The sequence below is a fragment of the Neovison vison genome, chromosome 2 (assembly GCF_020171115.1).
Source record: "Neovison vison isolate M4711 chromosome 2, ASM_NN_V1, whole genome shotgun sequence".
Lineage (NCBI taxonomy): Eukaryota > Metazoa > Chordata > Mammalia > Carnivora > Mustelidae > Neogale > Neogale vison.
Window position 1 is genome coordinate 546371 of NC_058092.1, and position 10881 is coordinate 557251.

Genomic DNA, 10881 nt, shown 5'->3' on the forward strand with positions numbered 1-10881 from the left:
TGTCCCCCTTCCTGTTGTGGGGTGGGTTCTGAGGGCCTCTGGCTTGCCCCACACCGGCCTCAGGACCCCAGCAGCCCCTGTTCCTGTTTCAGTGCCCCCTTCAGTTGTTTTTTTACAAACATGTAAAAAACAGGCACGGGGCACCCCACTGGGTAGGGTGGGGACACACACTGCTCTGCCCCTCGGGCCCAGAGTGCCCTCCGGCTGGGGTCAGAGGCCCTGGGAGCTGCCCTTTTCCCTAGGGTCAACATGACCACAGTGAGCTGGGGACAAAGGGCCCTTCTTCTCTGCAGAGGCCTGGACTGTGTGGAGGAGGAGTGTTCCCGTGGACCCCGTGGGGGCAGGGCCTTCAGAGAGCCGTGTCCCCAGCGTTCCCAGAAGCCCCTCCACCTGCCTGTGGAGCAGCGGGTGGGGTTAGGGTGGGGTGGGCCGGCACCAGGAAGTGCTGCTCTGGGGCTCTCAGCCAGGGTGGGGGGGGGAGGCAAGGCAGGGGCTGGGCGAGCCTAGGGGAGGGAGGGGGAGGGAGGGCGGGACCTGCCCCCTCCTGGCTGCTCCGTCCTTCTCAAAACCCCTGGCCTCCCAGCCTGTCTTTCTTCCGAGAGGAGGTTTCCGGATAATTATATTTGTGCTTCCTCTGGCGTCTGCCTCAAGCCCAGCCCTGACCCCGACTATGACACTCCTGGCTGACCCCCACGCTCCCTGGGAACCCTCCCTCTGCCCGAGTCTCCGTGGGGAAGTGCAGGGTGCTGGAATGAGACTTTCCTTGATGCTGCAGGAAAGCCTCAGGGCCTAGCAGGGGCTGGGACTACAGCTGGCCACACTGCGGGGGGTGGGGGTGCGGGTGGGGGTGGGGGGGCCCTCCCAGGGGTCAGGTGAGAGCTCAGCTCCCTGCGAGCAGAGGGAGGAAGAATGTACCAGGGCTGGTGGCCAGCTCAGCCAAGTCTGGGCAGAGGCCCTGGCAGACCAGTCCGAAGACTGGGCCTCTCATCCCTTCTCCGTCTCACGGAGAGGCCGGAGGGAGGAGGGCAGCTGCTTCCTCGAGGGCCTGAGTCATGGCCAAGAAGACCCGCTCAGTTTTTCCAGAAGGGACGGAAACTTCCCTGCCGGCCCGGCAGCACAGGCTGAAGTGGGGCTGGGGCCTGCCTGCTACACGGGGAATTGGGGGCCAAGCTGGGGAGCTCCTGCCTTGCCCCAGGGCTGTCCGCCATGGCCCAGGATCCGCCCCTGGCCGGGGGTGCCCAGTGAGACAGAGGATGAACCGAGAAGTGTTTGCTCACATTTACCTGGATGGTTCCACCCCAGGGTTCCCAGGGTTGGCTCTGGGTGGCAGCCCCAGCCTCCGGCTGCTTCTGCTTGGCCATGGCCTTGACTCACTGTCCCCAGCAGCAGGTCCCGGTCAGCCTGTGTGCTTTGGGGCCGGGGGCCAGACAAGGCCCCCCTGGGAGGCACACCCTGGACTTCAAGGGCCAAAGCCTGTTGTGACGCCCCACCCCCCAAAGACAGGGCCCAGGCAGAAGCACCAGGCCATTTCTGGTCCCAGCAGAGGCCTGAGGTCTGTGGAGCTGAGCCAGCACCGCCGTGCCAAGACTCCCTTCGAGGGGGTGGGAGCGACGGGGACACAGTTCCCGCTTGTTCCGGCCCGGATCCTCCAGCCTGGCTGAGCCACTTCCTTTTTTAGGCAAAGCTGGAGCTCCGGCCCGTCCCACACAGTGTCTCACCTGCCATAAAGGGAGGAAGGAACACCACTGAGTCCATCCGTCCGAGCTGTGACCACCCTCCTGGGGAGGGGGGAAGGGAGGGGACATCCTGGCAGAGACACGCCTGCCACCTCGCACCGGGGGACCTGTGCCCGCCCAGCTCCACAGAGTAGTGGCTGGGAGAAGCCAGTGGTCTCCATAGTGACAGACCTTGGGGCATCTGGGTGGCTCAGTGGGTTAAGCATCTGCCTTCCGCTCAGGTCATGATCCCAGGGTCCTGGGATTGAGCCCCACACTGGGCTCCCTGCTCAGCAAGAAGCCTGCTTCTCTCTCTCCCACTCCCCTGCTTGTGTTCCCTCTCTGGCTATCTCTCTCTGTGTCAAATAAATAAAATCTTTTAAAAAAAAGACAAGAAGAAATAGTGAGAGACCTCATCTGGACCCTCAGCTCCTGCCCAAGGGGAGGCCATCTGCCCTAAGGCCTGAGCGGCCTCAGGATGCTGACTGCTGTCAGCCACCCCTGGGGTTAATGGGTCCCTCCAGAGGGCTTGAGGGCCTGCCCTTGGTCCTGGAGTCGGATGTTGGGTCAAGCCCTGGGCCCCTCCTTGGGCAGGGTGTATGGGCACAACAATAGTTCCAGCATGGTCACACTGGACAGGGCCTGGACCAGCCATTCCCAGCTCCTATGCCTCTTCCTCCAAGCAGCCAGGCAGGGGTGGGGGAAGCTCCCCTTCAGACCCCTGCACCCTCCCAATGCCCCCTTTCCTTTCTAAGTGTCCAGCCGACAACACCTACCCCTGTCTCAACCCTGTGGTAGAGGTGAGTCCAGGGCCCCAGCCTTGCTAGGGTGACCTCGTTCTCCGTGTCACCCCCACCCCATCGCACCCCCTGGGTTTCCCTTGGGCCTGATTTCAGAGACTCATAGCACTGGGGGTGGGGTCACGGGCGGTGGGCCTGGGGGTGGGAGTCCAGCCTGAGAGCTCCCGGCTCTGCTCCTGGCTGGGGGCAGGGGACAGTGGGGACCCCGAAGCCTCCCAACCAGGAAAGAGAGCTGCAGTGTCTGTGTCTGTGCACGCCCACGCGCGTGTGCCGCGGTCGCACCTCCGGGAGCGCTGCGTGTCGCTACCCGCCCGGGTCTCTCCGCGCGCGCGCCTCCCGCCTCCCGGAGCCTGTGCGCCTCCGCACGCGGGGTGAGTGTGCACCGGGGGCGGGGCCTCGGGGACGGGGCCTCCCGGGGGCGGGGTCGGGGCCGGCCTGCGCGGCGGCGCGCCCTGCAGTCCCCGAGCGAGCGAGCGAGCGGCGAGAGGAGGCTGAGCGCGCCCCTTCCCGCCCCGCGATGCTGGCCTGGACGGCGTTCAGCCTGGCCCTGAGCCTGCGGCTGGCGCTGGCGCGGAGCGGCGCCGAACGTGGTGAGTGAGGCCGGAGGCGGGCTGCGCTCCAGCTCGGGCGGCGCCCCTAACCCCCGCTGCCTGCGTGGGGCAGTCTCTTTCCCTTCCGCGGCCGCGGGGTAGGGACGGCCGCCGGGCACCCCACCCACCTGCGGTGGGCGGACCCAGGTGCCCCCCCACCCCGCTGCCTGGCGGGCGCCAGATGTTGTGGGGGGCGGGTCTGGAAAGGGAGGGGGAGGCGTCCTGCCTCAGTTTCCTTCTCCTTGGGATGACCCTTAGTAGAGGGCTGGGGTGGTAGGAGGGCTCGAGTCGCCCCACCGGATTGGGGGAAACAGAGGCCGCAAGGCACAGATCAGAACCGAGACACCGCAGCTCCTGTCTGCCCTTGGCGCAGTGGTGGAAGGGGTCCTGTTGCCCCCTGGGGTGCCGGGAGCAAGGGGAAGGGTTTGGAGGGGCTGGTGGACCCTCAGGCTACTGCAACAGGTAACCTGCTTCCTGAGTCCAGAGGAGGGGTGACATCGTCTGCAAGTGGGGTCATGACTCCAGCCTGGCCATATGGGCTGTGACCATGCTCTGTGTCCCTCATCTGTCCACCTCAGCCCCCAGTCTGCCCAGCCACTTTGTGCCTCCCAGCCCCAACAAGGAGTCGCTTTACCTGGAGGCTGGGCTGTGGGCCTGAAGCCAGGCCTGAGGAGACCACCCCCGGGACCCAGGCCTGTCCACCCACACTCCTGGGGGCTGGGCCAGGACCCTTGGCTCCAGCCTGCAGAGAGTGGGCTGAGCAAAGGGAGGTTGGAGGGGCTTAGAGGGGTGGCTCTCCGTGACAGATGAGACCTGAGCCCAGAGAGCACCCCAGGCATATGACCAGGGTGCAGAGCTTGAACCCACTGAGACTGCGGGCCACTTGTTGGCTCAGGACCCCTCTCCCCCTTTCCCCAGGGGTGCCAGCTTCAGGACCTTTGTGGGTGGGGCTGAGCAGACTTTCAGGGCCTACTTGGGTAAGGACAAGCTCCAGCTTAGGGGAAGCTCAGACCCTGGGGGTTCTGCCCTGGGTGTGGGGCTGTCTGGGGGCCACCACCTGGGGCTGAACCCTCCCCTCTCCCCCAGGCCCCCGAGCATCGGCCCCCCAGGGGGACCTGCTGTTTCTGTTGGACAGCTCGGCCAGCGTGTCTCATTATGAGTTTTCCCGAGTTCGGGAGTTTGTGGGGCAGCTGGTGGGCCTGCTGCCCCTGGGCCCCGGGGCTCTGCGTGCCAGCCTGGTGCATGTGGGCAGCCGCCCGTACACCGAGTTCCCCTTCGGCCAGCACAGCTCAGGTGAGGCTGTCCAGGATGCCATACGTACTGCAGCCCAGCGCATGGGCGACACCAACACTGGCCTGGCGCTGGCGTACGCCAAGGAGCAGCTCTTTGCGGAGGTGGCGGGGGCCCGGCCAGGGGTGCCCAAGGTGCTGGTGTGGGTGACAGACGGCGGCTCCAGCGACCCCGTGGGACCCCCCATGCAGGAGCTGAAGGATCTGGGTGTCACTGTCTTCATCGTCAGCACTGGCCGCGGCAACCTCCTGGAGCTGTCAGCTGCTGCCTCGGCGCCCCCTGAGAAGTACCTACACTTTGTGGATGTGGATGACCTACACATCATTGCCCAGGAGCTGAGGGCATCCATTCTGGGTAGGTAGCCAAGGAGCCCCAGAAGAGGTGCAGGGAGAGGGACTCGAGGGCCTGGAGCAGGGGCCAGGGGCCTGGCCAACGGCACTTTGTGGGGGCTGGTCAGCAGGGAGGTAAACTCACAAGGCTTCTCTCTGCATCTTCCAGGGACACAGGCTGTGCGCCCTGTAGGCTTCACTGCCTGGGGCTCTAGCGGGCAGAGGGTCAGGCCTGAGTAAACACGTGCAGGGGGCCCACCCCAGGGTGGAGGGCCTGGAGGGGCCGGGCGACCAAGGGGCTGCGTGTGGTGGGATGTGGTTAAATGGAGAGGAAGCGGGAGGCCCAAGCCTGAGGACTGTGCCGATGGACCCCGCAGGCTCCTGTACATGCCTGCGGGTGAGAGAGCCGGGTCGGGATGGCCTGGGGTTGCACAGAGCACAGGCCCTGCCACCCTAGGGGGGAGGACAGTTGCGGAGTGACTTGGTGGTTTGGGGACTTGCTAAGGAGGAGGCTGGACCAGGGAGGGCCCCCTGCGGGCTAGCAGCTCCTCACCAACTTCCTTACAGACCAGCTCCGCACCCCCCACCCAGCCAAACCTCACGGTGGGAGGGCTGGAGATGAAGGGCCTGATTACTAGCTCAGCTGGCTCTATCCACTGAAAAATGCCACTAACCCAGGATTCTTCCTGAGCCTCCGCCTGTGGGTTAATCATCCACCAAAACCTGAAAGGAGTTGGACCGGGGATTGCAGGAGGCAGAGGGTCCTTTCAGAGATTTCTCCCAGGGATACCTGGGCTCTGGTGGCCCCCGAGTCAGCCACTGTGAGTCTGGAGGGGACAGCAGGAGGAAAAGCAAGCAGCTGGACAGAAGAACCCAAGGCTGCAGGGCAGTGAGGCAGTGGGGCGGGGGCTCTAGGGGTGGGGTGGGGTCTGAATCTGGGGCATGGGCAGGAGAATGAGTGCCAGGCTGACAGCTGGAGCACCTGACATTAAATGAGGAAGCATGAGGAGCCCAATGGGCGTAACTCCCCAGACATTTATCAACCTTACCTGCTTGCATGGTCACTCAGTGTCATAGGCTCGGAGTAATGCACATTTGGGGGTCCCACTCTGGAGCCCCCCTCCTAGAAATCTGAGGCAGGTGGTATTTTGACCGCTCGCCCAGCTTCTCTTGGAGTTGTCACGTCACCCCCCTTTGGGGTGTCCCCCCACCCGTGGCCTCCCATCTTCTGGCTGCCCCAGTGGTGCCCCTTTGCATGGGCTGTCCAGAGCTGACCCCACACTCTGTGCTGGCCACTGGGGCCCTGGAAGGGGGCTGGCCCTCTGTTCTAAAACACCACCTTTGAGGGGCCCTGTTTAGGTCACTGGAGTGGTGGGAAGTGGCCACGACGGCTCCTCACCTGCTGGGGTTTGCCGCCAGCGCCTGATGGGGTCCCAGGTTCCGTAGCCCAGCCCTGTCACTGGGTCGTGTATCATTAGCACGGCTGCGGTGGCGGAGCCTGGGCTGTCCCCCACATCTCCCTGTCCCGTCCGCCCTGAGTCAGCAGTCAGGGCCCCAGGCCGGGCGAGAGGAGACCTGACGCCCTGCACCACCCGCAGACGCGATGCGGCCGCAGCAGCTCCGCGCCTCTGAGGTCACGTCCAGCGGCTTCCGCCTGGCCTGGCCGCCCCTGCTGACCGCAGACTCCGGCTACTACATGTTGGAGCTGGCGCCCAGCACTGACCCGGGGACCGTGCGTCGCCAACAGCTGCCGGGGAACGCCACGGGCTGGGCCTGGACCAACCTCGACCCCGACACCGACTACGAGGTGGCGCTGGTGCCCGAGTCCAACGTGCACCTCGTGAGGCCGCAGCACCTGCGGGTGCACACGCTGCCCGGTGAGCTCGGCGCGGAGGGCGGGGCCGCGGGCGCGGGGCGGGGCCAGGACGAGACCCCGCCCCCTCCGCTCACGCGCCCTCCGCCGCCACCCCCAGAGGAGGCGGGGCCGGAGCGCATCGTTGTCTCGCACGCCCGGCCGCGCAGCCTGCGCGTGAGCTGGGCCCCGGCGCTGGGCCCGGCCGCGGTGCTCGGCTACCACGTGCAGTACGGGCCGCTGCCGGGCGGCGCGGCGCAGCGCGTGGAGGTGCCCGCGGGCCGCAACGGCACGACGCTGCAGGGGCTGGCGCCCGGCACCGCCTACCTGGTGACCGTGACGGCCGCCTTCCGCTCCGGCCGCGAGAGGGCGCTGTCGGCCAAGGCCTGCACCCCCGACGGCCCGCGCAGCCGCGCCCCGCGCCCCCAGCCGCCGGGGGCCGCGGGCCGGGCGCCGTGAGCCGGAGCCGGCCGCCCCGCCCGCCCGAGGGCCCCCTTCTCCCCAGCCCGGCGGGGCAGCGCGCGCCGCCGGAACCTGGGTCTTGCCCCGCGGCGACTGCGCCCGAACCCCCGTCCCCCGTCCCAACTCTCCTGCGGCGGCGGAGGGCCGCCGGCTCGGGCGTCTGCCTTCCAGGTCGGGGAGGGGGGCTCGCCTGGCTCCCCAGCCTGACCCTCCGCTGCCGCTGTGGCAGCAGCTCTTGCCAACGCGACCCCCTGCCCTGCCCGGGCCCAGAGCTGGGCGCGCGGTGCTGTCCTTTGGGCAGGAGTTAGCGGGAAGGTGGGCAGGGAGCCTGGGGCGGGCTGAGAACATCAGATACAGGACTGACCTTGAGCCCAGGACAGGAGGCAGCCGAGCGGAGCGGCCGGACCTGTCGCTTGTGAAGGACCAGTCCCTCTGGGGGAAGGGCTGGCATTGGTTTGAGCGGGCTTCGTCCGGTCGGCCGCTCTGAGTCCCTGCGGCCACTCGGGTCCTAGGTGTTGGTAGAAGGTGGTTGGGGAAGGGCAGGAGCTGGCTCTGGCTGGATTCCAAAGGCTTTGCGGTGGGGACAGGATCTGGAGAAGGGCAGGGAGTTGTGCCAGCAGGTTGATGGCGCGGTCAGCAGCTGGGTGAGCAGAAAGCTGGGCACTACTAAGGCGTTCCGTTGGCCTGCCGGTAGTGCCTGCTGGGGACCGTGGCCCTGCCTTCCTGCCCAGGACCCCGCAGGGTCCCCCTGCAGCCACAGAGATGCAGACCGCACCTTCCGGAAGGAACAGGACCCTGCAAGCCCCAAGGCTAGCGCATGCACAGGGTGGTGTGTCTGGGTGGGGAGCTTCCATGCCTGGGCGGGGACAAACAAGGGCCCGTGGGGGGGCACCCCAGCGATTCTCTCTACAGCATCTTCTGACCCCACCTGCTGTCACTGCTACTCTACTGGGGCCACCAGACACGTCCTAAGGGCAGTACCCACTGTCCCCCAGCCCCACCAAGGGGTGTACTTCTGTCTTGTCCAGCTCCGTGCTCACACTGCCTCTTCCCCACTAACATCCCAGACTCTGAAGTACATAAACTAGTTGTAAACTGAGCTCTGCGGTCTCCTTGGAGTGCTTTACGCCGTCCCAACACTCTAAGAGCTCCAGAGCCAAGGCTCGTGTTTTGGGGCTGGTGCTGGGGAAGAGGAGGGGAGCAGAGCCCCCCGTGTTGCGGAGGGTGGGAGCACCCTGACATCCGCCTCTCCTCAGAGGGCCGTGGGCATTTCTACAGGCCCACCCCGCGGTTTGGAGCACAGTGGCCGAAGGCAGGAGCCGGACCGGGCTGTGCCCAGCGGTCCCCACCGCAGCCTTCAGACCGAGGGTGGGGCTGTGGCGCCCTCTGCTGGCAAGACCACTCCCTCAGCAGCAGTGTGACGGGTATCCCAAAACCCCGCCCCGTTGAGAGGTGGTCTCAGAGTCCTTGACGGTGTTCTCAGTTTGCCCACTTGGGCTTGGTGGGCCTGGGTTTGGAGGCAAACTTCAGTCGGGCTGGCCTGCCACCATTTCTCGAGGACCAGGCTCCCAAGAATCACATGGCTCCCTAAGCACCCAGGGCCTGCAGCACACACTGGTCTGTGTACTGACTGTTTGTGGGGGCCAGCGGCGCACGAGCCCATGGTGTGCCTATGTAACAGTGGCATGGGGGACAAAGGGCTCCTGCCCCTCCTGTGTGGCTGGCAGGGCAGGCAGGGGTGTAGGTGGTGGGTCCAGAGTACCCCGGTAGTGGCAGGCCAGGCCAGACTTGGTCAGAGGGTAGGGAAGCACTGCTGACTGGGTGTTGGGTTTCTCCTACATGTCCCCACAACCCCTGGCGGGTCAGGCCCAGGGAAGCCAAGTGGCACCTTGTGGTCCGTGTGCCACTGCAGGCACCTGCTTATACCCTGACCAGTGGTTAGCAGGCTGCGCAGCCAGCTGACCCCTCCCAAGGCTGGTGGATGTGAACAACAGGGTCCTAGGCAGCATCAACCAGAGAGGGAACCCTTCCCCAGACCTGATCAGAACGCCCCACATGCAGGCCAGGGTGCCCAGCCCTGATGCTCTGGGTACCTGTAGGTCCAAGCCCACTGGGCCCCTGGAACGGTTCCCCTTCCACACCGAGCCTCCTGGTCCAGCCTGCAGAGTGGTGTGCTGGCGACAAGAGAAACAAGAATACTGGCATTTGCTTTCCTAATGGCTGTCATGCCCTTGAGACAGATGGGCTCCTCCCCCAAACACGCCTGCAACCCCAAGCGAGGGCAGAGTGGCCGAAGACACACGGCCCTGCTCCCCGGGAGACGCTCCAGCTTCTGCTCATCACTGCCACATGCTGAGGGCAGGGAAAGGAGCCCCCACTTCCATGCCAAGGAATGTCTCTTCTGGAAGCCCTTACCTTGAAAGTGCTGCCCTTTGCACCGTTCCAGGCAACTTTTAATTTTCTTTTAAAGATTTTTATTTATTTATTTGACAGAGATCACAAGTAGGCAGAGAGGGGGAAGCAGGCTCCCCACTGAGCAGAGAGCCCGATGCGGGGCTCGATCCCAGGACCCCCAGACCATGACCTGAGCCGAAAGCAGAGGCTCAACCCATTGAGCCACCCTGGTGCCCCTAATTTTTTTTTTTAATAAGATTTCTTTCTTTATTTGAGAGAGAGAGTGCGCAGGCACGCACATGCACAGGGTGCGGAGAGGCAGAGGGAGAATCTCCAGCAGATTCCATGCTGAGCACAGAGCCAGATGGGGGGCTCCGCCCATGACCCTGAGGTCACGACCTGAGCCAAAATCCAGACTCAGACCCTCAAATGATCGAGCCACCCAGGCAACTCTTAAAGGTTGGTAAGTCTTGGCCACGTCTGGGAACAACCTCCAGGAAACGGTTTTGTCCTGGTCTCCCCCCACATCCCTGCAGGCTTCTCGATCTACTAGGTCCAGGCCAAGGCTGCCACCTGCAGGAACTGTCATTTTTTTTTTTTTTTTAAGATTTTCTTTATTTGTTAGAGAGAGAGAGAGTAAGCACAGGCAGACAGAGTGGCAGGCTAGAGGCAGAGGGAGAAGCAGGCTCCCTGCTGAGCAAGGAGCCCCATGTGGTGTAAGACCCGCGGATCCCCTTACCCAAGAATTCAACACTGCCACAGGATGCAAACAGCAAGAGGTTCTTTATTGTAGCGCAGGCGCCTGCGGGTGGTCAGCAGCTCCTGCTAGCTGAGCACCCCAGGCTGGGGTGGTGCAGGATTTTTATAGACAGATACAAACAAGTTTTGGATGGGGCAGAGCTGATTGGCTGACAATTTGAACATTTGAAAAAGGCATACTTGGTGTTTGCGGATTGGCTTTGGAGGACCCGCGCGTGCAAAGAAAAAGGCAGGAAGGGGGAGTGAGGAGGGGGAGCTGGACCTTATTACTCAGCAGAGAAGCATCCTGCCTACGTGACTATGCGGCCCCCTGCCTCCTGCCTATGCCTTTGCTATTAGCAGAAGGTATCTTGTTCAAACAGGAGACCAGTATCACCCCCTAAAAGCCAAGCGGTTACAGAAAGGCAAAAGAGCAGTTAATTAGTTAACTGGGGGAAGGGTCTTTCAGTGGGACTCGATCCCAGGACGCTGGGATCACGACCCGAGCCGAAGGCAGCTGCTTAACCAACTGAGCCACCCAGGCGTCCCCGGGAACTGTCATTTTGTGCGAAGTGACACATGGAACTATGAGCCTCTGATGCAGGTGTGAAAATCAGAATGGGCTGTGCTGTGGTTACTTCCGGTTAAGACAAGCAAGAGGGTGTGTCGTGCCGCCGCCAAGGCCCCCTCACAGCCCCTCTCGGAGAACAC

At 64.2% G+C, this 10881-nt stretch overlaps 1 protein-coding gene across 1 annotated transcript; it reads left to right on the forward strand.

Moving 5' to 3' along the window:
* Positions 1-2982: 2982 nt before the first annotated feature.
* On the forward strand, positions 2983-7035 carry VWA1 (von Willebrand factor A domain containing 1). Its single transcript, XM_044236308.1, has 3 exons — positions 2983-3105; positions 4192-4749; positions 6323-7035. The coding sequence occupies exons 1-3, from the start codon at positions 3033-3035 to the stop codon at positions 7033-7035; spliced, it is 1344 nt and encodes a 447-aa protein (XP_044092243.1). The 5' UTR covers positions 2983-3032.
* Positions 7036-10881: the final 3846 nt, after the last annotated feature.